This window comes from Phalacrocorax aristotelis, chromosome 3, assembly GCF_949628215.1.
Source record: "Phalacrocorax aristotelis chromosome 3, bGulAri2.1, whole genome shotgun sequence".
Lineage (NCBI taxonomy): Eukaryota > Metazoa > Chordata > Aves > Suliformes > Phalacrocoracidae > Phalacrocorax > Phalacrocorax aristotelis.
This window is the reverse complement of record NC_134278.1, coordinates 68,213,544-68,240,379: the sequence shown is the minus strand read 5'-3', so window position 1 is coordinate 68,240,379 and position 26,836 is coordinate 68,213,544. Positions and strand designations below refer to the sequence as shown.

Here is a 26,836-nt window from a genome sequence, read left to right as displayed (position 1 = left end):
AAGAAACAGAATCTTGTGCTCCTAGTCTGTCTTTTATTTGTTAGAAGTTACTCTACTGCAGTGTTGCATGTGTCTTTCATACACTTTGCTTGCTCACTTACTCATTGTGAGCATTAGCTTAATGTTTATAATTAGGAGCAAGACACACCAAGGTCTCTCACTTCTGAACACATGTAGACAAAAATGTTATAAATCCCCATTACATTGCACCTTTACGTAAGAAAGCTATTGTCAAGTATGTGCTTCATTTTTCATCTCCTGAACTTTGTTGTCATGTTTGTAAGGGCACAGAAAGGAAGGAAGAGGAACACGTTGGGCATTTATCCTTTCATTTAGTGCAACTATTTGAAGGACCATAACCAGCACGCTGCTTATAGTTACATGTAGCTCATCTCTTTGAATGTAGTATGTTTTGCAAACCCAAAAGGCGAGCTCTTCCATGGAGAATAGACTTAATCACAGGACAGACTAGAAGAAAAGAGTAAAGGCTACAGAACATTACCGAGCTCTGGATCTTCCTCCTGGTTAGGGTCTGTTCCTGTTGCCTTGTGTGAAGCCGCTGGTTAATCCAGGGTAGCAGCTTGTCTTCAAGTTCAGTTGCCAATATCCTCAGATAAATCGGGATTCTGGAGGGGTATTGTAAAGGCTGCAGATCCTTTCTGGTACTGTACCACAAGGAGCGTGTGTGTTTGGAGCTGGCAGAAGAGCCTGATCACCAGGGAACAGAGGCTGCCCAGAGTCCAGCCAGGAGAGAGCCTGAGGAACTTGGGAGGGACTGGCCAAAGGCAGCAGCAGCAAACCTAGTTAAAGGCAAAACACCAGGGTAAAAGGTAGGGCCCGTGATACCAGGGCTTGAAGGACTCAGTGAAATAGGTTACACATCACCAATTTACATTTAGAGATGCTACGCTACCGAGATATAAGATGTAGCATTTTATGCTGGTTTATACAGCCAGTTGCTTTTTTTTTGTAGGATAGTAGATCTTTACTGTTGTTCCATTTGTTGCTGCAATCCTGGTTTAATTGTAGCTTCTGTGCAACTGTCTTATGTATTCAAAAGATTTCCCATTTCTATTTAACTTCATGCCCTGCTAGTTTCCTGTTTGTGCAAAAGTGCCAAAGTGCAGACCAACAATTGGAGTGGTATTTGCATGATTGAGTGTGTCTGGGAGAACTGTTTACATGTCAGCATCTGAAACTGGGAGGAGGACAGCAGAACATGCTTGACAATGGAAAGACAGAGAATAAATCTTGTGTTGCAATTCCTTAGAGTATATTCTGGGAACAATGAAGTAACTGAGCTTTGCTCTGATTTTCACGTCTGGCTTGACTTAAGGAGAGAGATCACGTTATTCCACTTGCAAAATCATCTACTAGATGTCTGCATAAATAGTGGCAAAAGAAATGCTCTTTCAGTAGGGCTTGGGATTGTATCATATAGCTGATAACAACTTGCATAATTAAAATGTTAGAAGAAAAAAGTTTGAAATTTACAGTTGCAATGGATGTAACAAAGACCTTCTTTGCTTTGCATCACCTTCTTGTAAGACTTTTTAAAAAAGGTTTGGCAGTCTGACAAAAATAGACAGATGTTAAAATGAAGAAGTGAATTATACTTTTGAAGAACGGTAATGGAAATGCCCTGTGTTTGTTACTCTCCCCTACCTGAAATCCTGGTTCAATTTACATTAAAATTTGGGATTTGTGGTAATTACTGAACAAATTGTGGTAACAACTCAGTTGGGAAAAGGCTTGAAAATTTTAATGAAACAGTAGAAAGTGAAATTTGCATATGAAAAAAAGTTAAAACTGAGAGGAAATGTTAAATAAAATATTTTTAAGAAACAATGTAAAAGCTGGGCATTTCTTTGTTCATCTTCCATTCAGGTCTTGTTTATGCATTAGCATAAAATACAGTTAGCTGCTGTACAGAACCTTCTGTGATACTCTTAACTTCTAACCATTAACATGGATGACTTTCATCCTTAGTTTTTAATTTTCAAAGTAACATTTCTGTTATAACTTCAATTGTACTTTTCTGTCATACATACTTCTTGATGTAGCTGGCTTAAAAGAAAACATGCTGGAATATATTTCCCTTATTTAAACAGGTGATTTAAGTCATAGAATTGATGTATGGTAGAAATAACTTTTGGGAGGGAAGGGAGTATGGAATTAATAATTTCAGTCAGTGGCCTTTTTCAAAAGGAATGTGCCTGTGCATGATATATTTGTGGAACTACAAAGAAAAGCATAATACAATAAAGCCACTGATTTTCCATTTGAACACACTTTCCTAGGTTTGATAAGTATTTAACATAAAAGTATATACAGAGCATTTTAAATATCTTCCTTAAGAAAAAGAAAAAAAAATTTGGACAAAGGTATTTCAATATTCAAACAGTGTAATCTTTTCTGCACACATCCCTGAAGATAATTAAATACTATGATATTGATTCTGAATCACCAGAGTTAGCAGTCTTTCCATGTAGGGTATTTCTTAAAGTTTTAATGCCTGGACTTGCATGACTTGCACCCAAATCTCAGTTCTAATGCAAAACAGTAAAAGGCTATTCCTAGTTGTTTAAGTTACATTGCTAACCAAAATGTTTGTAGTGCTTTCTTTATAGATGAAGCACTTGTGTGCTTTATTTTTTTTCCATGAAATAAAATATTTGCCTCAAGCTGGTCTTGCAATTTGTTTATAGTTAATTTGACTCATTTTTAGATATGGAGAGCTGGCACTGCTTTGGCATGATGTGTGCCAATTAGTTGTTGGGTTTTTTTTAATCTGAAGTAGCCTGCATATGCCAGTCTGTTTGTCCTGTGAATGCTTAGTCTGGGATAAAAGAATTCCTGTGATACTGTGAGGAGGCAGTGGGAAAAACTAAAGGATGCCATTTCAGGTAAAACTCTCCGAACGCTTGTGGAGACCCTGACCACTGTGAAGTTACTACAGACAGGCCTCTCAGGTCTTTGAGAAGGGTGATCAAGTCACTGAATTGCTACTGCTGAGCTCTGCTTTTTTTGGGGAAGAGGAGGTTAAACTTTCTTGGTTTTATGCTCCTCCTTGCTTTATGTTCCCAGCTGCTTTATTTATAACCATGTGATGTACACTTCTGATATGTAGTGTGGGCAGGATCATCAGTTCTCCACTTTTTTTTGTATGTAAAGATGCCCCAGGAAATGCTGTATCTGTAAAGCTTAGCTCTGTTTTTCAGTGAAAGAGCAAAGGCTTCTATTGTAGTGGGTTCCACTGAGAAGTTACGGTATTTTTTTCCCCTGTATTTTAGATTAAAGTTCATTTATGAGTTTTGTTCAAAAGTCTTGCAACATGGAGAATTGTGGAGGGAAAAAGACACAGTAAAAAAAAATTCCATGTAAAACACTGGATCTACTATTATTAAGCTTTTATGACTATGGGTGGGATTTCATTTTATGGCTAAGTCCACATAGTAGTCGAATACCTCATGAAATGACAGTTCAACTTCATCCTGCCCTCTGTGTGTTCCTACCTGTTCACTGGCACTTGTTACATCATACAGTGAGTGAAGCTGTTCAGGAAACTGATCTAACAGAAAATGAATGCTTTTTTCAGAAAAGGGAACAGGTTGAGAGTAGTTCCTATATTTTAACTCAGTGTTAGCCAGCTCACTTGTGCTTATTACAAGAGAAGTGACAGTAGAGTGTGGCCAGGGGTAGGGTTTGCATTGACAGGCCTTTGCCCTCTAGCAAGAGCTAGGCTTTACATCAAGCCTTTAGACCTTATAAATTGTGCAGGGCGAACACAAAATACTGGTTGCTGAAAGCTCTGAGTCCACTATCTGGCAGCAGCTTACTTGCGTAAATTTCAATTTCCAGATAACCTGTGGAAAATCACCTAGAAGCTCGTACTCCTTCAGGGACTTGTTTTTGTGGCATAAGGCATTTCCGCTTGTTTTGTCCCAGTTTGTGTTTCTGTTCATAAGCACTTGGGATTAACCTGATGGTTTAGTTACAAGATCACATAACAGGAAATAATAAGAAATAGTAAGGAAGTAATATGAAGCATAACAGCAAAGGAAGTGTTCTATATGAGCTGTTTAGAAGAACTCCTGAATTTGTACATCTAGTGGAATTCATTAATCTGTAGTCTTTTACTATGGAAACAAGACATTGCACAGTATGCACAACTGGAGTATTAAAGTACAAATATATTTTTAGCTTTTCAAGTAAGTAAACAGTGATTAGAAATTGCAATAAAGCAAGCCTTCGATTTGCTGCATGGGTGGAAGCCATGCCTTTTCTGAGTTTGTCTTTTGAGGGTATGTCATAGTTGCATTGGCCTTTCATAAAGAAATTGATTATTTGGTAATACTCAGGCTTTTGAGGTATATAGTTTATTAGATATTTGCCATTTTCTTACCACCTTTCTTGAAAATTTCTGGCCAACAGTTGATGCAATCAGAATTTTAGAAATTGTGTTTTGTAAAGCAAAGTTCTTTCTCTGTATAAAGAAAAACAAAATTTACATACAGATACACAGAATCACATAGGTTGGAAAAGACCTTTAAGAGCATTGAGTCCAACCATTAACTTAACACTGTGGGTTCACTACTATACCATATCCCTAAGCACCATATGCAAACATCTTTTAAACACCTCCAGGGATGATAACTCAACCACTTCCCTGGGCAGCCTGTTCCAGTGCTTGATGACCTTTGATAACCCCCCTAATATTTCCTAATATCCAATCTAAACCTCCCCTGGCATAGCTTGAGGCCATTTCCTCTTGTCCTATTGCTTGTTAATTGGGAGAAGAGACCAACACCCACCTCACTACAACCTCCTTTCAGGTAGTTGTAGAGAGCAGTAAGGTCTCCGCTCAGCCTTCTCTTCTCCAGACTAAATAACCCCAGTTCCCTCAGCCACTTCTCTTAAGGCTTGTTCTCTAGACCCTTCACCAGCTTCGTTGCCCTTATCTGGACATGCTCCAACAACTCAATGTCTTTTTTTGTAGTGAGGGGCCCAAAACTGAACACAGTATTCGAGGTGCGGCCTCACCAGTGCCAAGCACAGGGGAACAATCATTTCCCTTCTTCTGCTGGCTGCACTACTCCTGATACAAGCCAGGATGTTGTTGGCCGTGGCCACCTGGGCACACTGCTGGCTCATGTTCAGCTGGCTGTTGACAAGGACCCCAGGTCCTTTTCTGCCAGGCAACTTTCCAGCCACTCTTGCCCAAGCCTGTAGCGTTGCATGGGGTTGTTGTGACCCAAGTGCAGGACCCAGCTCTTGGCCTTGTTAAACCTCATACAATTGACCTCGGCCCATTGATCCAGCCTGTCCAGATTCCTCTGCAGAGTCTTCCTCCCCTCAAGCAGATCAGCACTCCCACACAACTTGGTGCAAACTGCAAACTTACTGAAGATGCACTCAATCCCCTCATCCAGATCATTGATAAAAATATTAAACAGGCTCGGCCCTAACAGTGAGCCTGGGGGAACACCACATGTGAGTGGCTGCCAACTGGATTTAACTCCATTAACCACAACTCTCTGGGCTCAGCCACCAGCCAGTTTTTTACCCAGTGAAGAGTACATCTGTTGAAGCCATGAGCAGCCAGTCTCTCTAGGAGAATGCTGTGGGAAATAGTAAAGCCTTTGACACCGAAGTTTAGGCAGACAACATCCAAAGGCTTTTGCTTATCTACTAAGTGGGTCACCTTGTCATAGGAGGAGCTCAGGTTAGTCAAACAGGACCTGCTTTTCCTAAACCCATGCTGACTGGGCCTGATCCCCTGGTTATCCTGTATGTGCTGTGCGATGGCACTCAGGATGATCCATAACCTTCTCAGTACCAAGGTCAGGTTGACAGGCCTATAGTTCCTGGATTCTCCTTTCAGCCCTTCTTGTAGATGGGCATCACAATTGCTAATGTCCTGTGAACTGGGACCTCCGCTGTTAGCCAGGACTGCTGATAAACGATGGAAAGTGGCTTGGTGGGCACTTCTGCCAGTTTCTTTAGTACACTCAGGTGCATCTCATCCAGCCCCATAGACGTGTGTGTCTAGGTGTAGCAGGTTGCTAGCCATTTCCCCTTGGATTATGGGGGCTTCATTCTGCTCCCTGTCCCTGTCTTCCAGCTCAGGGTCTGGATACCTGAAGAGCAACTGGTCTTACAGTTAAAGACTGAGGCAAAGAAGGCATTAAGTACCTCAGCCTTTTCCTCTTCCTCCCACAACTAATAAAGTCTGGAGATTCTCCTTAGCTCTCCTTTTGCTGCTAATGTATTTATAGGAGTATTTTTATATTGTTTTTTACAGCAGTAGCCAGATTAAGCTCTAGCTAGGCTTTGGCCATTCTGATTTTCTCCCTGCGTAACCTTACTACACCTTTGTGGTCCTCCTGATTTGCCTCCCCCTTCTTCCAAAGGATGTAAACTCTCCTTTTTTTTTTTTTTTTTTTCTGAGTTCCAGACAAAGCTCTCTGTTGAGCCAGACTGGTTGTCTTCCCTGCTGTCTCATCTTCTGGCACATGGGGCCAGCCTGCTTCTGTGCCTTTAAGACTTCCTTCTTGAAGCATGCCCAGCCTTCCTGGACACCTTTGCCTTTCAGGGCTGCCTCCCAGGGGATTCTGTTGATCAGACTCCTAAACAGGCTGAAGTCTGCCCTCTGGAATTCTAAGGTAGTAGTTCTGCGGACCTCCCTCCTTACTTCTCTGGGAAGAAAAAACTTACCATTTCAGATCGCTATGCCCAAGGCGGCCTCCAACCATCACACCACCCACAAGTCCTTCTCTGTGAACAATGGGTCCAGCGGGGTGCCTTCCCTAGTTGGCTCCCTCACCAGCTGTGTCAGGAAGTTACCTTCCACATACTTCAGGAACCTCATAGACTGTTCCTTCTCCACTGTATTGTATTTCCAGCAGATGTCTGGTAGATTGAAATCCCCCATGAGGACAAGAGCTAGAGATCGTGAGGCTTCTCCCAGCTGCTTGTAGAATAATTTGTCTGCCTCTTCATCGTGATTGGGTGGTCTGTAACAGACTCCCACCATGATATCTGTCTTGTTGGCCTACCCCCAATTCTTACCCATAAATACCCAACCCTATTGTCACCATCATTAAGCTCTAGACAATCCTAAGACTCTCTAACATACAGAGTTGTCCTTGTAGGATTTTTGGTAACCACATCTGTTTTGCAGACAGATAAAATGCATAATGCAAAAAACCTGTCTCCGCTTTGAAGTTTGACAGTGGATCATTAGAGTTAATTCACATAGCAATAAAAATCAGGACATCACGGAAGGCTATTACTTTGATTGTTGCATATCTGCTGCATTAAACCCTTAAGACCCTTACTTGTAGGAGGGAATTTGTGGTTATCTTATACAATGTCATAATCAACATTGCTTGCTTAGCTTCATCTGAACTCCTACATCCAAATCCAGCCAGTGCAAATCTGATTGCGGTGGTAATGCACAAAAATTTAATGGAATCAGTGCTGCTAGGAGTTCCATTGAACGCTTGCTGGTTTGAGCAAGGGAGAGAGAAGTCTCTGCAGTCTTTCATTCTTGGTAATTGCTCATGTGTTTTGGCACCAGCTTTAGAGACCAAACTGTCAGATTTTCACATGAAACTTTGAAGACTTGAGCTTTTGCTGCTCAGGGTTGCATTAAGCTGATTTTATTTGTACTATGTTTGAAAGAACTTCTAAAGTACTTATTTTATTAGGTTTAAGGATCATGCTGTTCTGTAATCTGTGATTTCATCATATTAATCTTCTTTGTTTTAACTAATAATTTCTAAGTGCTGGTAGAGGCTGGGACACTTATGTACACAATATAATTAGTATTATTCTGTATGTGTTCCTACTTTAAAATTATTTTTAATTAGAATTGAAATTAAGTGGAGTGACCCCCAAGCAATATAACAAATACAGAAAAAGTTAAGATGTATCCAATACCGTAATATATAGAATAGGCTAGTAAAGCATTCGAGCAAGGCTAAATACTTCTTGTCTGAAACCATTCAATAAATCTGCATTTATTTAATATTTTAGATTATTAAACTGAGAAGGAGGTAATATTCTGCCTATTTCTACCCTTCCTGCTGTCATTCTGCATTTTGTTTGTTAGCTCTTGGGTTTTCGAGAGTCTTCACTTGTTTGCAGCATTCCAAATTTCCTGGATTTGAAATGAAGCAAGTATTAGAAGAAAGATTTGTCTTGTGTTTTATCAAATAAGTTTTTGAAACTGTTTGACCATTCTGAAATGAGGGAGTGTATGATGTTGAAAATAGTTCAAAACACAAAAAAGAATGATGAAATAAATCCTTTTTTTAAAAAGCAAATTTCAAATCCCATTGAAATTAGTCTGTGATTTCCTTAATATCTCTTGAAAATACTAGCAGGAATTTTAAAGGCTGTATAACAGAATCAGGTAGATGTAGGAAACTAATGCAGAAATTCCCTAGCTAATCTTGTTAGGAATTTCATGTAACATTGCTTGGACTAATCTACACTCAAATTACATCATATTTTCTGTGTGCCAAAAGCATGCTTGTGAAGAATTAACCATTAATTGGTTGATGCACTGCAAGTTGTTTCCTATTGTAACTTTTTTCTTGTGTCAGACCATTCTTAAGGGTTTCTTCACCTTAACTTTAAAATAAGGTCCTCTCAAAGCGGTAGTTGTAGGGTGCTGGATTTGGGAGTGGGGGTGGAGGTGGAAACATGAGCATCCCAAAAAATACTGACTGAAGAACTGGTATATTTAAACATTCTTTGATCTTATTTTTCTTCTGGTCTTTAAGTTAGGTATGTATTCTTTTTTGTGGCGTTGTTTTCTGCTGTAGCTATGGCTATACAATGGGAAAAATTATACCATGCTTCTTACAAATCTGAGTGTATTAAAACTGTGTTGTAATATCACAAGTGCAGTACCTTTGAAGTTGTCTGTAGCAGGTTGAAGCCTGCATTATATGTGTGAATCCTCCATGTAGTCTTTAAAAGTGCTTCTCGGATTCTTTTTATACCTCCTCATACTTTGCCAATGCTTTTCCTAATGGTAATATGAAATGTAACGTCCTTTAGTTGTGATTCTGCTGGAAAACAAGTAAAAAGAGGCAACCTTCCAAACCGTACAACAGCAAAATCATTCCACTCTGATCATTCTCTTTGTCCCATTTATCTTCCTACAGTTTTTGTCAGGCAGCAGCCTTCAAGGTTCATGCTATGCCCTCACGTATTGCATCGTCCTTGCATCTTCTGCTGTCTGTGTTGTGGTCTACGTGCATGTCTTTGGCTACTTACTCTGAACTGGTAACTTGTCATTAGAAAAGTAAATTATAAGCCAGTTTTGTTCTCCTAGCCCAGAGTCTTGATTTGTCTTTAATCTATCTGTATGGGTATTCTGTTGCCATTTCTAAATTGATGGACGTCACGGTTAGAACGTGGTTTCATGAGGACAGTGGTTTGAATGAAAACCTTACTGACAGCTGCTGAAATGGAGGTCTCCACCCTCTGTCCCAGCTTTCCTTTCCCTCTAGTTTTTGTTTGTGCTTCTGTTTCTCTTGCCTTGTGCTAATATCAACATTCCTTTCCAAGTGCATATTTGATTTGTTAAAGAGGCAAGAAAGAGAAGTCAACAAAACTGTTGGTTTTGTACATTTTGGTAAACTCACTTGGCTCACAAAAGAACCTGACAGAGATTCGTGTTGGCATAAGGTTCCAAACATCTGACCAACTGGCTTGGAGCAATGATGCAGTGGATTTGAAAGGAAGGGGAAGCTGAGGGGAGCCACGAATAACAGTAGAAGGACAAAACCCAAACCCTTTGGGTTAGTTTAAGGAAAGCAGCAGAGTCTCATTCAGATATTAACTTGTAACGTGTGGAACTGAACCCAGGGTTCACAGTGCAAGCCTTCTCTCTTAGCATTGGACACCACCTGCATACCATAAGTTAAATAGATGATGTAGGAAAATGAACCGTGATTTTTTTCCTTTATGATACTTGGTTCTACTATACTTATGCTTTTACCTGAGTATATTTTTTTTATATCTGCTGCAAAGATTTATATTGGTGAACAGCTTGACATACAGTATCATATTATCAGTCCTTGCCAGCCAAGCTTGTAGGGGTAGTCTTTTTTTTTTTTAATTAGTGTAATTAAGTGTCATGGCTACTACATCTTTGCATAAAGTCTGTACCTCTATTGTTTTCTGCCTGCCAGCTTAGCAAATATTGAGATCTCCAATTTCTCACAGGTATAAAACCCTGTCTTTTTTGTGCTCTTTAGTAAGCGGCTGTATTTCTCATTGGTTTTTTGTAACTACAGGGTTAGCCTCTCTCCAAGTTAGGCTCTCTGCAAAATTATTCCTACAGGATAGAGTTGTTCTTTACTGTTATCTCCCCATTGGGGAATAACAACAATTGTCAGTGAACTGTTCAGGAAAGCCTTCATTTTTCTAGGAAAGGCCTTAAGGAGGCTTCTTTTTTTTTCCTCCTCTCTTACAATGAGAGAGCTTGAAAGTTTTAGGACTCTCACTGTGTGCGCTCTTCAGTACAGTTACTACGTGTGTGTTTTCTGCTGATCTCAGCAGCCACAGGGAGCATGGTTACACAGTTAAGAGGGCTGCTGGGTGGTAAGTTACTTTCGCTGTTCTCCTGCATCCTTTCTTCCCAGGGATTATACTTGATAATTACCTCTTAAATGCCAGTGTGTTTTTATTTTTATCTAGTTGTGACAGACTAGTCTTCCAACAGATTTTATTTCCCTCCTACACTCATGCAAACTTTCACATGATGCTTCAGAAAAGCAGCTGAGAAGCCAAGCAAAAAGCAGGGCTGATTTGTATAAAGCCCCTCTATTAATTAAATCAAAACTTCAGGTTGTGTTACTGGTTGCTCCGTGCAAATCCAAACATTGTTCTCTGAAGAAACTATTTCTACAATAACAATTTCTAGTGGGATCAATGGTCAAGTAATACTGCCTAAAAATGTGTTTTCTGGGATGGACCCATTCAGTACTTGCTCTGTGCTGTCATTGCAGATACCAATTAAGGACAATTGTTTTACTGTGTCTAAGGTGTAAACTGAGGATGTCAGTTCGCACCTAGTAGTTACCAAGTGCTGATTTAAAAATGTTTGTCACTACTTGCTCTGCATACGTGTATAGGATGCAGATTTGTTCTGGAGCTCTCTGCTGCTTTATCATAGGTGGTGCTGCAGACAGAGGGTCCTCTGCACAGGGAGTCCCTCTGCCTGAAAATTCTGAAATTTGCTGTCAAGAAATACCTGTTAATAATTATTTTTAAAACTCACTGGAAATACCATCCAGAAAAAATATTTCTTGTAATATCTGAGGAAAGCCGATGACTAAAGGGATGCAAACTCAATTGAAACAAATTAATTAAGGAATTTGAGCAAATATCAGGAATAATCTTTTTCCATGTACGGTATTTGACAATTCTAAAAGTAGTAACACTAAAATTGTTTAAAATAATATTAGACTTAACAGAGCAGCACAAATGCATTCGTTATGTAAGCATGCAAATATAAACTGTATAAATATGCAGGTGTATTTCTGTAGAAGTATTGACATTTTTGAGCTAAAATCCACATTTTTAATTTGAAGCCACTTTTAGGGGATTTTTTAGTAACCCGGGAGGTAACTAAGATTTTTTCCCTGGGTTTTGTTTTTTTTTAAATATAGACATGAAAAAAAAAAAGTGGTCTATAGTGTCTGGGTTTTTTTAAATTTAATTGACAGGAAAGATTAATTGGGCCTTTCTAAATAATAGATATCATTGAACTCTCTGCAGGCCCATGTAATATTACATGGTCTGTTGGTATGCAAGTCAGACCTCATTGAATGGTCCTGGCTAGGCTTACTGTCTGAATCTCTATAAGGACTGGTTTCTCAGTCTGAAATAATTTCTGAATTGGTGGAACATTAGTTCGTTATTTTTACCAAGGATGACATCTTCGGTCTTTTCTACATTATTACTGAAGTCATTCCAAGTCAAAATTGATAAAATACAGGGTGTTATATCCTGAAAACACCTTTAGGTGAAGCAGGTTATCTTACACTTGCCCTGTGGTGAAGAGTGTGCAGGGCTTTGAGAGTTTTTTTTCAGTGCAGTTGGACTTGGTTCAGCAAGGCAGAGAGAGACATTTTCATGCTTTTTTTTTTGCTATAATGAAGTAAACACTTTTCAGCAATGCAAGGCTTTCTCAGTATTTCAGTGCAGGAATTTCTTCCTTCTACCAATTCCCCATGAAATCATTGGTAAAACAAAACACGTCACTGTCATGACGGCCCTTCAGTTTCCATTCTCTGAGTATCACCAAGAATTTGAGTTTTAAGTTGTACAGGTAGACGCCATTACTGTTTTTGCATTGGCACCTGTCTAAATTTTATTGCACCTACTGTGCTGCCATGAGATTATCTCACGGTACCTTTCGCACACATACAGCTCTTGTTTGGTCAACAGACTTCATTACAGTTGCAATTTCTTTGGTATGTGTAATGAATAATGCAACAGAAGAATAAATCACTGTGCTATATTTAGTCTTCATTAATGTACATGTTCCTTCTAATCCTTTTTAAAAGTATGTTCTTGCAGCCTATTTGTGCTCTTCTCTGAGCATATTACAGTAGTTTTGATTTTCGTAATCCTTTGTGGCAAGAAATAAATTGAGCAGTAGGACGTTTATGTGGTATGAAAGCTTCTCTTTGGTTGTTCTGACTCTCTGACATGAAGGGAGCAAGGCTTATCTACCAGCTGTCTTGCTGCTGCTTCCTTTAGTTAGCACTGATTTCATAAATCTGGGTCTTTGACACAGATTTTCTAGAAGTGTGCATTTGTAGTATGTTTCCTAGTATTTAAACAGTCTATTCATTATATGAAACTACATTTCTTGGCCCCACCTTTTTTTTTATACCCAGTTGTCTTTTTAATCTTTTGTAACTTGTTACACCTGTAATATTACGTTCATGTAGGACAAAAGGTGATTTCCACTCATAGTGATGGTATGATGTGCTGTGTAATGCGTTTGGACTCACTGCATCTGTGAAAACCACGGCACTCAGTGACACAGCCAAGTACATTTAACAGGATTATGCATGGAGGTAAATGCTTGGTACATGGTAGCTGGTATGAAAAATGTTTCCCTTCTCTCCACATCCCGTCGGCAGAAGTGATGGACAGTGAAGCCAACATTGGCATTGCTTGCGCAGTTAACGTTCCAGTGAGGTTAACTGACTTGCAGTACAAAAGCTCCTATATCTGAATCATCATTTAAGGCAATCAGCAGAAACAGGGAAGAAGATATTAATTAAACTTGATTGCTGCCTGGAAGCTTTAGATGAAGCCCTAAGGCCTAGAACTTGGTGTTCGGCTTAGGTTGTTTTTAGGCTTTTTTTATGACTTCTCACACAGGCATCAGAAATACGTAAAGCCATCTCTGTGTTTTGCCCTCCTCTACTTAATATAAAAGCTAGGAAGAGAGTCTTCAGCCTGTGTGCTTCCTAAGATGATCCTGCAGATGACTCGCATTAATGGGACTGGTGTGTGATGTGTTGTCTAAGTGTTCATATCCCTTCTTTTTGCACAACTGTAAAGAGGTACTTATATTTTTTTGTTTAGATTCCAATGCTTCTGTCCATTTTTATTTTATTACATGTGACACATAGAGGAAAACTTGCTAAAACTGTGATCCAGCCTTAAGCTGTAAATGGTAAAGCTGGTAACCATAGAGCCTTTTTTTTGTGCTGGTAAAGGGCTGTTGATGTTGCCCTAGACTCCCCTGGATTATTTGTTTCCAGGTGTGTTGCATAGTCACTTGCACTCATCTTGCTTTGTAAATGGGTAAGCAAGCAAGCTTGAAAAGTTACAAGAAATGGATTAAGAGAATCAGTAGTGGTGTTATAATATTGATATATACCAAGAATATTAAGGAATGTGTCACAGGTGTAAGTTTGTGAGCACTGTCTTTATGATGGACAATAAATCAATTTTAAAGACTTAATTACATTTTTCATTGTGGCTTATTTCATCATGTTATGTGCTTTACTTTTTATTGCTGCATATCTTCATGTTATTTCCCCTTCCCCCTCCACCCTGTATAACCCAAGTATAATTACTTTATATAATTGGGCAGTAGATTAACAAATATGAGCTTATAATATCCTGTAATAATAATAATTTATTTTCTTACGTAAATGAGTATTGCATATTAGTGAGGTCATTATTATGCTATTTGGATCTTTATTGTATTAAATAGTATGAAATATTTCAGAAGTGTCATGAACATATAAACAGACATTTCAGCTTCAATAAACATTCCAAGCCAAATAATGTATCAATAGATGAAAGCAAATTCTTCACGTGCATTTAAAATGGTAAACAGTTTTTGAGAGCAAGATGCAGTATGTGTTATTGATTATGTTTAATCTTTTTTCTTTTTCCAGTTGTCCGTATTTGTCAGAGAAGATTACACCTGCTATACCTGCAATTGGTGGGATTCTTTTCTTTTTCGTGATGGGGACCCTGCTGCGTACTAGTTTCAGTGATCCTGGTGTCCTCCCACGCGCAACACCAGATGAAGCAGCAGATCTAGAGAGACAAATAGGTAACAGTGAAGGTCTGTTGTCTCTTCGCTTTCCTCCCAAGGGTGCATGTACTGTGTGAAGGCAGTGTGCTGCTCTGCTCATGGGAGGAGTTACTCCTATCTTGCCCTAGTAATTGTTCTGGAGTTGTGATGTCTGATGACATTGCAGCGATTCCTGTGGAAAGATGGTTGATCAGTTTTTCACTGAGAAAGATAATAAACAAAATCCTGGCCCTGGAAAGTGATAATTATTACTGTAAATACTTTTCAGCAAGTATGTGGTGCACAAGAGGATACTTTCTAAAGTGTTTTTGGCAAGAAAGCTGATATTGCAAAGGTTCTACAATTTTGCATCTTTTAAAGTAATGTACCCTCAGAGTTTAACTGAGTTTAATTACGTTGTTATTTATGTTGTGAAAGAATGAGATTAGTCTCTGTTAATGTACACTCTCGTAAGTTGATGCAGTCTTAGGAAGGGGTTTTTTTGGTAACAGTAATAAAATGTTACTTTTTCTTATCTGTGTAAAGGCAGCACAATTAAAGGAGAGTGAACTAGATTTTAATCAGCCTAATTTTTCAAGAGAATTGTTAATGAAATTATAATTGTGGAATTTCTACATTTACAAATATGCTGAATAGCTAAAATGTGCTACCTGGATAAGAAAACACAGGATGAGTTTGCAGAGCTGCTTCGTAAACAGTGGTTTTGTTTGCTTATTTTTTAGTAAGCTACTAAAGCTTACTAAAGGCTAGTATACCTGCTTTCATAGGATAGTCAATGGAAATCCCATGTTCTGAAGCAATTTCAGAGGAACACTCACTCATATAATTGAAGAGACAGATAACAGGTTTATGCAAGCACAGGAGAAATACCTGCAGGGTCCTTGATGCTTAATGCTATAGTATAGTCTTAGGCTTTGTTTACCATTGCAAATAATTTAATGCAGTAGAAGAAAATGAGTGCACTAAAGCTGTTGTTGCAGGCACTTCTGCATCTACATGGTGTGAATTTGAGGGGTTTAATTCAGGCTAGGTTTTGTCTGGTTCTCTCATAGATGATATGTCCTCCACAAAGCATTGGTGAAAATGTCTTGAGGTGAAAAGTCATTGGTTTAGACTCTTACACCATGTTATGGCATAGAGTTCATTTGGTACACATATGGAGCAGAAGTTCTGGTTTCGTTTCCTCACAACGCAAATGTAGTTTGTACACACCAGAATCACACTGTGAACCATGCCAGTAAGTGGGAATGATAGGAGAATTAATGTCAAAATAGCAAAATGTTAGCACCAATATAGCATTAGTTTCCTCTTACTTGGCCATTAAGAGGCAGTAAGCACATCATGAAGTTGTATCTTCCACTTAAGAGATCTGTTTGACAAAGAAATATTGTTAACGTAAAACAAAAAATGTATTGACTTATATTCACTATTTGGGCCTTTATGAGCCTTTAGCAGAGGAAAGGTAACAAGTTTGTTTTTAAATACATACATACGTTAGTGGTGGTTTGAATCTAATGGTTTCATTGGGATTAAAGAAAAAACTTGTCCAAAGGGCTGAGTTTCAGAAAACTGCTGTTGGAAGAAGAGGAATGGTTTTATTTTCTGGAAACATGCATGTTATCTTTGGTATGGATTATTTTAAGAAGAAGCAGGATTTCACAATGTAGTGATGAGCTCATTGGTCGTCACTACAGTGAGATTGTTTTCTTTAACCACATTTGGGAAGTCCTGACCACAGCTCTTATACTATGTTATGTGTTAAGATAAAAAGATGTCTGTGTAATAAACAGCCTTTTCTGTATTTCAAAGCATTTGGATTTGAGTTCTGAATCAACACATTTGATTCTGTGGAATCAACACATTTGCAGCATGCTAGGTGCAGCAGTTAATTGTACCTATTCTGTATGCCCTTTGTGTAGGTTTGAGGCTTTTGGAACTGTATGATCATGTAACATGTTTGTTGAACTTTGTGGGAAGGAAGTCTTTTCCCATGGCTGTATGAAGTCTGAGGTGTGTAGTTCGACAAATTTTATAGACCTGGTATAGATTTCTACAAACAATGTATTCTGCTGGTACTCAAATTTCACGAAGAAAACCTATACCACTTTTATACATTGTTTGGACTAATTGTGCAGAGCCAAGAGCCAGCTGTCATTGCCATGACAGGAAGAAAGTCACATTTAGCCAGTCAGGACTTAACTTTGGGCAAGAATCATACTGTACCTAGTACTGACAGGGAAGAAAACTCTTAGATCCTAGGTGACCCAGATAGCTCAATCCCAGATGGATGAATTAAATTCATATACATTTCTTCTGTTTGCTTACTTTCTGATGTGGCACTCTGGATTATTTAAAAAGAAAATCTTCAGTCAGCCCGCCTTTACATGCCGTAAAGAAATTAAATCAGAAATGGAGGAGAATTGTGAAGCCATATTCTTACTACACTCCAAAAAAAAAAAAAAAGGATATGGAATGTGTTTATACTTAGGAACTGGGATTCTCTTCAAACACAGTAATTTCAGTCCTTGCTTGTGTAATAGAAGAATTCCTAATATTCACAGAATCCAGATATCTGGAAAACAGATGCCAAAGTTCAAATTTGTGTTATTGGGAAAGCTAACAGATCTCTTAGGAAGACTGATTTTAGAGCTTATTTTTTAGCTTTTGCCAGTGCTGTCACTGCACACATTTTTCAGAATCAAATACTGTGTATGTAATGTGAGGCGTAGAAGTGTGTATGTTGCTATAATGAGTAATGGCATTATTTTTACGGCTGGGAAGGAAAGGATGGAGACTGAGGAAAAAAAGCATCTCAGAACCATCTGGGGAAATGTGGGGAAAATTACAATTTCTCCCTCTTTTCTCTTTCTTTGCCCCTATCTCTTCTCAAAAAAATTTATTCTCTCTCTAGGAATAACTTGTGGGAGGAGGGTGGAATTCAGGCAGGAATATTGCTTAGTGTTGCCAGAAAGGAATGCCCCTTTATATCATAAAATTGTGTTATAATTTGTAGATAAACAATTGTTTAAAATTTAGAGTCTTCCAAAAAGAGCCATTTTGAAATAGAGCTTCCCATGCTGTAATTACTGTGACGGCTCACAAGTATTTTGTGTTTTTTAAAATGGTGTTTTCTGTCAGTTTTATTAATGCAATATTTGGGGAGCACTGGACATTCTTTGCCTATTTCATTACTGGAGTTCCCAGTAAAATGTCTTATGATTGGAAGATAAGTATATTTATTAGATATTTGAAATCATAACAATATCTTTCTAATTGAATAACCTTCCATGAGACTGACTTGAAGAACTTAGGTGTCTGTTAAACCTTCATACTTCATAAGTTTGCCATTATGACCTCTCCCAGCTGTTTCACTCCAACAATCCCAGCACTCCTATTTTTAACTTCTTGTGGTGAAGCACAGGTAGTCTTAATTTGCCAGTCATCATCCTTGTCTCTGCTGTCCTAATGATGAGTAACAGAATGTAAGCCATTTCCAAAGAATAAAAGTAGTTGTTTATCATACCTGGTACAAGTTACTTAAGAGATTTAATGAAGGAAGCAGTGCCGCTTTCTAAATAAAATAAAACATGAATCATACTTATAAAAGCTCAAATTAAGAAAAAAAAACTTGTATGTCTCTGTTAAATTTCACCTTTATAAAATCTGGCATTTAAGGATAATTTAAAAATGAAAGCTTAACAATTGTTAGATGAATACTAACCCTGTTTTTAAATTATCACCTATTTCTGCCAAACACCACACATACCATCTTACTTATATGCATACAACCAACCCACTTGTGTTAGCTGGCCTTTTACCTTCTCAGAAAAGCAGTGTTGTGTGGGACACTGCTGGACCTAATCAGAAGATGTTTTCATTAGGAAAAGTCTGGAGAACCATAGGACACTGTATGGAAGTCTGCACTCGTGAAGCATATTTAAACCAGAAGTACGAGAAAGACAGACATTTGTATTTCAGCCTGTTGACCATCTTTCTTTCACTTTTTATATGAACAAATTTCTTTAAATCCATTTTTGACTAAGGATAGGGTTTCAAAGTTTTTTGGAAGCAAGATTTGCAGACAAATCTTGGGCTTCTTTCTGCTGGTGTTCCGTTTTGTTTCTTTTTCTCAGTAACAGGACAAATATTGATGACTGAGAGAAGGATTTATTCCTACTATAATGTGAGATCATTGTAAGGAAAAGCTGGAGCATAACTGAATATGAAGAAAAATGTATTTGGGAGAAGTTACCTTTGGTTAAAGTAATAATATACTTGTTGCTTCCCTTACTGAGAGCAGTTTGCTGAGTGAAAACAAATGGTTGTCAGGTTAGAAGAGAAAGTCAGGTATGGTGTTTTGAATTGTACCACGTCTACTGGTGGCTGATAGTTCAACTGTAGAAAAATCACAGTCCTAATTCCTTAAACTGTTTTAAAATCAATGAAATAACATTTTCCCAAAGAGTAGGAGGCTTTCACACCTTTCTTTTGAGAAAGGAACAGAGAGGAGGATTAGGTGCTGAAAAGAATAGTGGTATCCATCTAGGTACTGTCCTCTGTTCCCTGTCATCTCTGTAGGTACTTTTCCACTTCTGTGTCTGTTTCTTTGAACTTCTTGAGTCTCTTAGGCAGAAAATAAAATTAAAATCCATTAATGAAGCTGCTACTGAAATTTACTTGCTGATTATCTGCTAGTAATAATGATGGTGCAGCTGGGGAGAAACTTTTCAGAACAAAAGCTTGTGTAACCTATTCGTTTTATGTAAAACAGATGGGCTTTCTAATGGAAATTTACCTTTTCAGTAATTATGTATCAAGATGAAAACGGTGATGGTCTGCTAAATGAGATTGCAGTGAGCTGTTGAAGAGTAGATATTAGGATTTAGTTATCTCGCTATGTCAGATGTTTTTCACCACTGTATCCAACTACTTGGTGAAACCTTGAGTGTTCTGTAAATCATGTTTTAAATATGCTTTTATTAAAGGATTTTCCCCAGTTTAACCACAGCAAATGAACTCCTCAGTTTTTAAATTCAGTACCCATATATGCAATATTTAATTGTATCTATGGTTTTGAAATGGACGTGGTGTAATAGTGACTTTAGAGTTTTTATAATGTGCAGTTTAATTCTCTATTCTTACAGAATGGCAGACATATAAATGGGCTATAAGTATTGAGTGTGTTCTTGGCTCCATTTGAAGGATAAGGTATTTTGAATGCCTGCTAATTGACATAGAAAGTGACTTAGATGCATTATTTTCTTAATCCAGTGGCTATAAAGACAAAAAAAAAATCAAAAGGAGCAGTAAGTTGTTCTTTGAGTAATGAAACAGGTAAGGCAGAAGGCAGCACTATAACAATGCACTTGTTATTAGGGCCTTGACACAGAAACAAGTAACCGCAGTTTGTTCCAAGAAGTTCTTTGGATTTCGGTTCCTGTTTCTGGAGAATCCTGTGCTTTCTGGTGTTTAGAGTCCACTCTTGGTCTCTTTTCTACCTCTTTATTTACATTGCATCTGTTAGATACATACCCCCTGAGTTCTGCCCTTCTGTCTTTCCTATACTTCTGTTCAGCCCTGTCTCCGTGCTTTTTCTCTGGATCCTACGTGGTTGCATCTTTAGTTGTCTGTGGCTTCTTCCTCTTTTTCTGATCCATCCTTCCACCTGGCTTTTTACTCACCTTGTGTTTCTGTGATGGAATTTCCTCAAAGCTTTCCCTTTCTCTGGGTTGGGCAGGTGTGTCTTCTTTCTTGTGAAGCTGGCAGGAGGGAGAGCCAGGTTCCTTGCCCTGAGTGCTTGATGGCAGCAGTCTTCAATAAACCTAGTTCTGCTGGAACGTGACATCCTTGGTTTCTCAAGAGTGATGGAGTGTTCGTAATCTGTTCATAAACAGAGTTAACATGCTCTGCAGTAAAGCAATGTGGATGTTAACTCTATAGCTGTTATCAAGCTGCTGCTGAGGATATCTGAACTGTGACCTCCTCCCTCCCCCACCCTTCTGCCAAAATTTGCAAATGTTGCATGCTAAGAAATTTCTTCAAATTCTCTGATACGATAGAGGTATTAAAATGTTTGCTACTCATCCGAGTTTCAGAAGGGGTTGAATCATCTTGCTTAAGCATCTAAAAACCTCAGAAATAAAGTATATAGCTTAGGCTACAAAAACTCACCAAGTTTTGGGGTTTTTTTCAAGCATAAAAATATGGAAAAACAGAATGAAGTATTCATTTGGCATCTTTTCCTAATCAGTGTTGCAGTCTAGTTTCATTGATCTCTTTCAAGGAACCCTTTACCTAGAATAAGGTACCGGCTTTAGTCCAAAATACAGGCAAAGCTTCCTGTTCAAGGAATTGCTTATTTACCTTGTATTCAAAGAAACATTGATCTATGTCAGGAAATAAGTTATTTTAAATAAGAAGCCCACAATAATAATTTTTTCCTTAAAGAAAGGATCTGTCAGATAAAGAGCTTGGGCTAAATGCAAACTGAAAAATACAAATTGGATACTGGAAAAAATGCGAAGATAGTGTTAAAAAGCTGGTTAGGACAGTCAAAATATTTCCATGTGTGACTGTTTCAGAACTTGTGTTTACAATTTAAAAAAAAAAATGGTAGCACAAGACTTGCTTCACCGGTTCAGACTGCTGAGCTGATCAAAACGCAGTAGCAAAACTAGTAGTCTTCCAAAAAGGGCCAATGGAGTCTTGAAGTGAGGAACTATACTGACAGCAAATGTGGAGTTTGGGGCTCAAGTTCCAAACACAAGGGCTTATGGAAGTCTAATGGAGAGGAGCAAGCTAGGTAGCTATAACAAATACTTCTGCCCTAAAACTGGTTCTGGGATCAACATTGGAAGTGGAAAGAAACATTTTTGTACTGTTCAAATGTGTTTTTAATGTGCCCTAAAAAGATGTGTCCTCATGGAGTGGCATCTGTGCAGCAGGAAAAGCTGGATGGCTCCTGCAGTTCAGAAGAAAACTTCTACATGCTTCAAGACTATCACTGTGGTTTGATAGCCTTGGAACTTGCTCTACCTTTGAACTTGAGGTGCCTTCTAGAGTTGCGGTGCAAGGTTAACAGTAATATAATTCTAGGTAAGAGATTCTTCAGATAAATCACCTAGAAAGAATGACTTTACCAAATTGTTTCTTTTCTAAAATTTGTACATGTAACATGTCCAATGTGTGGCTTTTACTCTATTCAAGTTGTTCTAAGACGCTTGACATTTAGTCTGCCCTACACGTCTCTTTGGGAAGCAGCCTCACAGAAATTGTTACAGATGCAGTGAGAAACTGTTACCTCCCAAGAGGAGGAATTCTGATTTAAGAATGCTATTTTGAAGTTCTTTTAAAGCTTATTAAACTTTATTTTTTGTAAGTCAGAAAGTGTAGACTAGGACAAGCTGATTAAGGAGAACAGTTCTCAAAATTAGACAACCTAAAGAAACTGCTGGTACTCCATTCGAGTGACTTTTTGGAACCAGGGTGGTCATGCTGACAGCGTGAAATGTTTCCATCTAGGCTATCACCTCATTCCACATGAAGATGAAGGGCTAACAGAGCTGTGATTCTGCTATTTCCACCATCAGGGTACAGGAATGGAAAGTGGTTGTTTCTTTAGGATTTAGGTGGGTTGGTGGTAGGTAGCCCAGTCATCTGTGTTCATAGCAAAACAGAAAGTGAAGGGAATTGCAAAAAAGTTGAGGATGTTCACAAAGCCAAAGGGACTTCTCTTATTGAAAAGTATTCTATTAAATGCACATCATCAAGCTATCCTCATACAGAGGAAGATTGGGAAGTGTAGTAAGATGCCATTCTGTCTGGATTTGTATTTTATGAAGATTGCAGTCAAAAAGGTACTTGTATCAGAAGTGGAGACAGTTTCTAAAGGTGAGTATAAAGAGGTAGCACAAGCATACAGGGAAAGCGTTGGAAAGGCAAAAGGGGAATGAAGTCAGTTACAACCAGCAAGGAACAGTAGAAGACAACAGGACAGGTTCTGTTAGAGGTCAGAGGAAGAAAGAGGAGCTGAAAGCATGCTGTGTAATTGGGAAAAGAGAAATAACAGAGGGCATTCTGAAGGATTCAACTCTCTGCTTTGATCTCAGAAGAGAACTTGCACACTTCTTGCCAGCTGATAGGAAGTGCAGGTCAGAAGAGGGAAAGTAGTAGTTAAAAGAAAAAGAAAAAAATCTGTCAATCTTCTGTACTGTATCTATATCTGTCTATCTGATATTCTACTGTAACAGAAATCTGTCTATTCTATCGCTAGAAACTGTTCTCTGTCTGGAAAGACATGGAGTAAAATGCTAACTGATCATATTGTAAGAATTGGGCCTGGCAGGGGGTGAGGTTTATGGCCACTTAAGGGTCAAAACAAGCAACAAAGTATTTCAAGAGCAAATCAAGTGTAACCAAACTGATGTCCTTCCTTGAAAGAGTGACTGTCTTGGTGGAAAAGAAGTAGGTGTGCTAAATTTTGATTGTAATAGAGCTCTTGATACTGTCCTACACAGGATTCTTTCTATATAAATTTTGGACATGAAGTCTAGATGAAATTACCAGAAAGTCAATGAGCAACTTTTTGGAAAAGACACTCTTTTGGCAAATGGTAAGTGATCAAGTAGGATCTTGCAGAGACTGCTTGTGGGCTCAAGAAAAGGCGAATATGCTTGACTCTGAAGTTGATGGTGAGATGCTGATTTGGGGGAATTTGCAAGCACTTGCTTGACTTTTTTTTTTGGGGGGGGGGGGGTTAATGTACTCTAAATAGTCATAACAAATTTAAGGAACAAATACAAAATGCATGATTACAAATGGGAATCAAATACTAACAAAAAGGGGGTTCAGTAGTGAATGGTACAGAAAAAGGGGACTTGAGTGTTACCCACAAACAGATTGAGTCTGCATCGTGATATCATGACAAAAAGGGGAAATTCTTTTTAGGATGCATTAGAAAAAGAGTCATTACATAAACCAGGAGAAGTGACATTCTCCAATTCTCCAATACCTAGCGATAATGAGGGCTCAGGTCACTGTCCAGTTTTTTACACCATGTGTAAAAACTCAAGAGGAAGGCAGCAAAAAGAGAAGTCGAGAAAACATGACCAATAAGAAATATGTATGTTTGGCTTAAGAGAAGGAAGTAACAACTCTCCTTTACTATTTCAGTTTTACCTATTACTAAGATAACAGAACAAAAGCAACTAGATGCATGATGCTTGTATAATGCAAAAATCACTGAAGACGATGTAGGGTTATTTGCTATAAAAGTGCTATAATCTCAGTCAAATGCAGCAGGACCACTTTTCTTCTTTTTCTAACTGGAAATCAAACAAAGTATTTTTACTTTGATTATAACTTTCATGAAAATTGAAAACCCATTTTCCCCAATGGTAGTTGCATCCTTTTCATAGTGCATATAAGCATGTTTTCTGTGATCACACAGAATACTATGTTGAGAGGGGCTGTTGTTTCAATGGGAACATGAAAAATGGGAGCAGCCCTATTTTGTAACCTCTTTGCAGTTATGTGTCTCTTGTAGTTAGTTTACTGTGAAGTCACCTCAAATGGAAAAAAAAATAAACTTCTAAACATGAAGGATGACCAAACACAGCAGAATGGGTTTCTCAGATGGGAAAGCGTTCGTCCATTTGATGCATACAAGATTAACAATTCTTCCACAATATCGATGTTTTTTTGCATTGGATAGTTGATGCAGTTAAATAAAAAGATGATTATGGTAATTAATCAGAAGGGTCTGGATCGCAAGTCTTACGTGGAGCGGCTGAGGGAAATGTTGTAGTTTAATCTGGAGAAGAGGAGGCTGAGGGGAGACCTTATTGTTCTCTACAACTACCTGAAAGGCTGAAAGGAGGATGTAGTGAGGTGGGTGTCGGTCTCTTCTCCCAAGTAACAAGCAATAAGACAAGAGGAAATGGTCTTGAGTTGCATCAGGGGAGGTTTAAGTTGGATATGAGGAAAAAGTTTTTACTGAAAGAGTGGTCAGGCATTGGAACAGGCTGCCCAGAGAGGTGGTGGAATCGCCATCCATGGAGGTGTTCAAAAACTATGTAGACATGGCACTTTGGGACATGGTTTAGAAGGCATGATGGTGTTGGGTTGACTGTTGGACTTGGCAATCTTGGAGGTCTTTTCCAACCTTAATGATTCTATCATAATTTATCCTTTCAGCCTTAAAAAGGCCCATCTATAGCAAGGAAGTGCTTTATTTTTTTTATCAGGGTAACTGTCTTAACTTATGTATTTTTCCCTAATTTATTCTGTACAACCAGCTCAGGCCAGTTCACAGTTTCTGCTTCCTTTCTTTTGCCTTTTCATAAGCCATACACTCAGTATATTAGCTACACCACTACACCATATCTGGAAGTTGATTTTGTCTTGGCTCTCTAATTCTCATTGATGCTCAAGATTACATCTGAGACTTCTCCACAGTTCTATGCCTTTCTTTCATTTGTATTAAAATGTACCATTTGATTTCCTTAGAGCCTTATACATTAAATCTGTGCCACAGCACGAGCATTTCACAGAATTGACAATAGCCTAAACACATACCACCCATTGTGGGTACAATGTTGGTATGTTTTGCTTTCTCTCCAGAAGTAGGATACCGACTTGATAGGCTAATAGTCATACCAGCTATTACATGCTTTAAACAACATTCCTAAAATAAATTTACTGAAATTACTTTGTGCATCAGGTAAGTCTTTCAGAAAGCTCTTACTCTCTCTGCTCCTTTCCCTCAGCAAATCACTAAAGATTACATATATTACATATATTACATTGCATAGATCATGCAATTCTACTTTTAAGAAAATAATACATGGGTTTTTCTGAAATCAAGGCAGTAAGTCTTATCTAAAGTCAGGACCAATATTTGGTCAGTATCTCTTGTTGGCTCTCAGATGAAGAATTATGTGAAGAATGCAGTTAGCAGCTGCTGGTTTCAGTCTAAGCCAGGTTTCCAGTATTGTTTGTCCTTGAGATTACTGTCTGGAAACAAGAAAATGTTATTTGATCAAGTTCTTTTCCCTTAAAAAAAATTTACTCTTTCCTCTTGTACCTTACTGTTGTTAAGCATGTAGCTTAGATTTAAGTGGTTAAACACAGAGGAAGATATTTCTTAGGGGAGTTCTGCATTTTTGCAGGGTTTTTTGGGGTGGTCCCTTCCTCCCCACCCCCTGCCATGTTATAGGTCATACATAAGATTTTTTTTCGTTGTATTATCTGTTTTTCATAGCAGGAAACATTACAGTGACTTCACATTACTGACTTTTGTAATGATATTGTTTGAAGATTGAAGCTGTGACCCTTTAAAGTTGATGGCAAGCTTTCCATAATATGGTGGTTAAGTTTGTATAGGGACAGCATGGAGAGACCTTCTAGGGGCTGTCCTAGGATCTTAGGAAAATTGACCAGAAAAGCACATGCTTGATTGAGTGGGAGAATCCTGATGACATGTATACATAATTCCAGCCTCCATGTCTCATCTAAACAGCACCTCACATTTGTTTTCAACATAATAATTTGAGAGGTCTAAGTGCAGTTTGTTATCACATTAGAAGGTTGGTGGACTGTGCTGTATTGCCATTAAATACTTGGAGTGACTTCCTTGCAGCAGTTCAGGTACTTTGGTCCTGCAAGGATATAAATTTTATGTTTGGGGGCTTTGTTATAGGGTAATAAAAATGCTGGAGCCCCATCTAGTGCATGAACATTTAACAGTGCTAGAGAAGTTGTAAAACATGTCAGAGCAGAGACGATGGAAAGCAATACCGTTACTGGGAAAATTTTAACCTTTTTGTAAAATAACTTGCATTGCTACATCCGTAATGGATTGGAAGAGAAAAGTGTAAAATGTGGTGGTCAAATGGAGGTTTATTTGGGGAAGGTGATTCGATAAAGCTTAATATTATTATGCTTTAAAGGGACTGCATGCATTGAAAGATATAAAGATATTAAAAGATTTAACTGTGTTAGAAGCCAAGTTTGAGCAGTCCAGTTGAAGCCTGAAAAATCACTGTGGGACGAGGACGTGTTTAGCGCATTTAGATTACACAAAACTGATTAAATCCAGGCACATTTGACCTTGCCCTGTTGCTTGTTTTCAGAAAAAAATGTTAAGAAACAGAAAGGCTGGGACTTGAGGGTTTGATTATGCAGCTTAGGATTGTGGGTAAAATCCTGACTCCGTGGAAAGCCAGCGAGACCGTTTTCATC

General features: G+C 38.3%; 1 protein-coding gene across 4 annotated transcripts in view; it reads left to right on the top strand.

Annotated features, from left to right (window-relative positions):
• ZDHHC14 (zDHHC palmitoyltransferase 14) overlaps positions 1-26,836 on the top strand; it is a 121,650-nt gene that overhangs the window by 54,659 nt on the left and 40,155 nt on the right. For 2 of the 4 annotated variants that reach the window (XM_075087860.1, XM_075087858.1), the window contains exon 2: positions 14,454-14,614. In XM_075087860.1, coding sequence (XP_074943961.1) covers positions 14,454-14,614 — 161 coding nt within the window. Of the gene's footprint in view, positions 1-14,453; positions 14,627-26,836 lie in introns of all 4 variants that reach the window. The other 2 variants (XM_075087859.1, XM_075087857.1) reach the window with 1 other exon arrangement.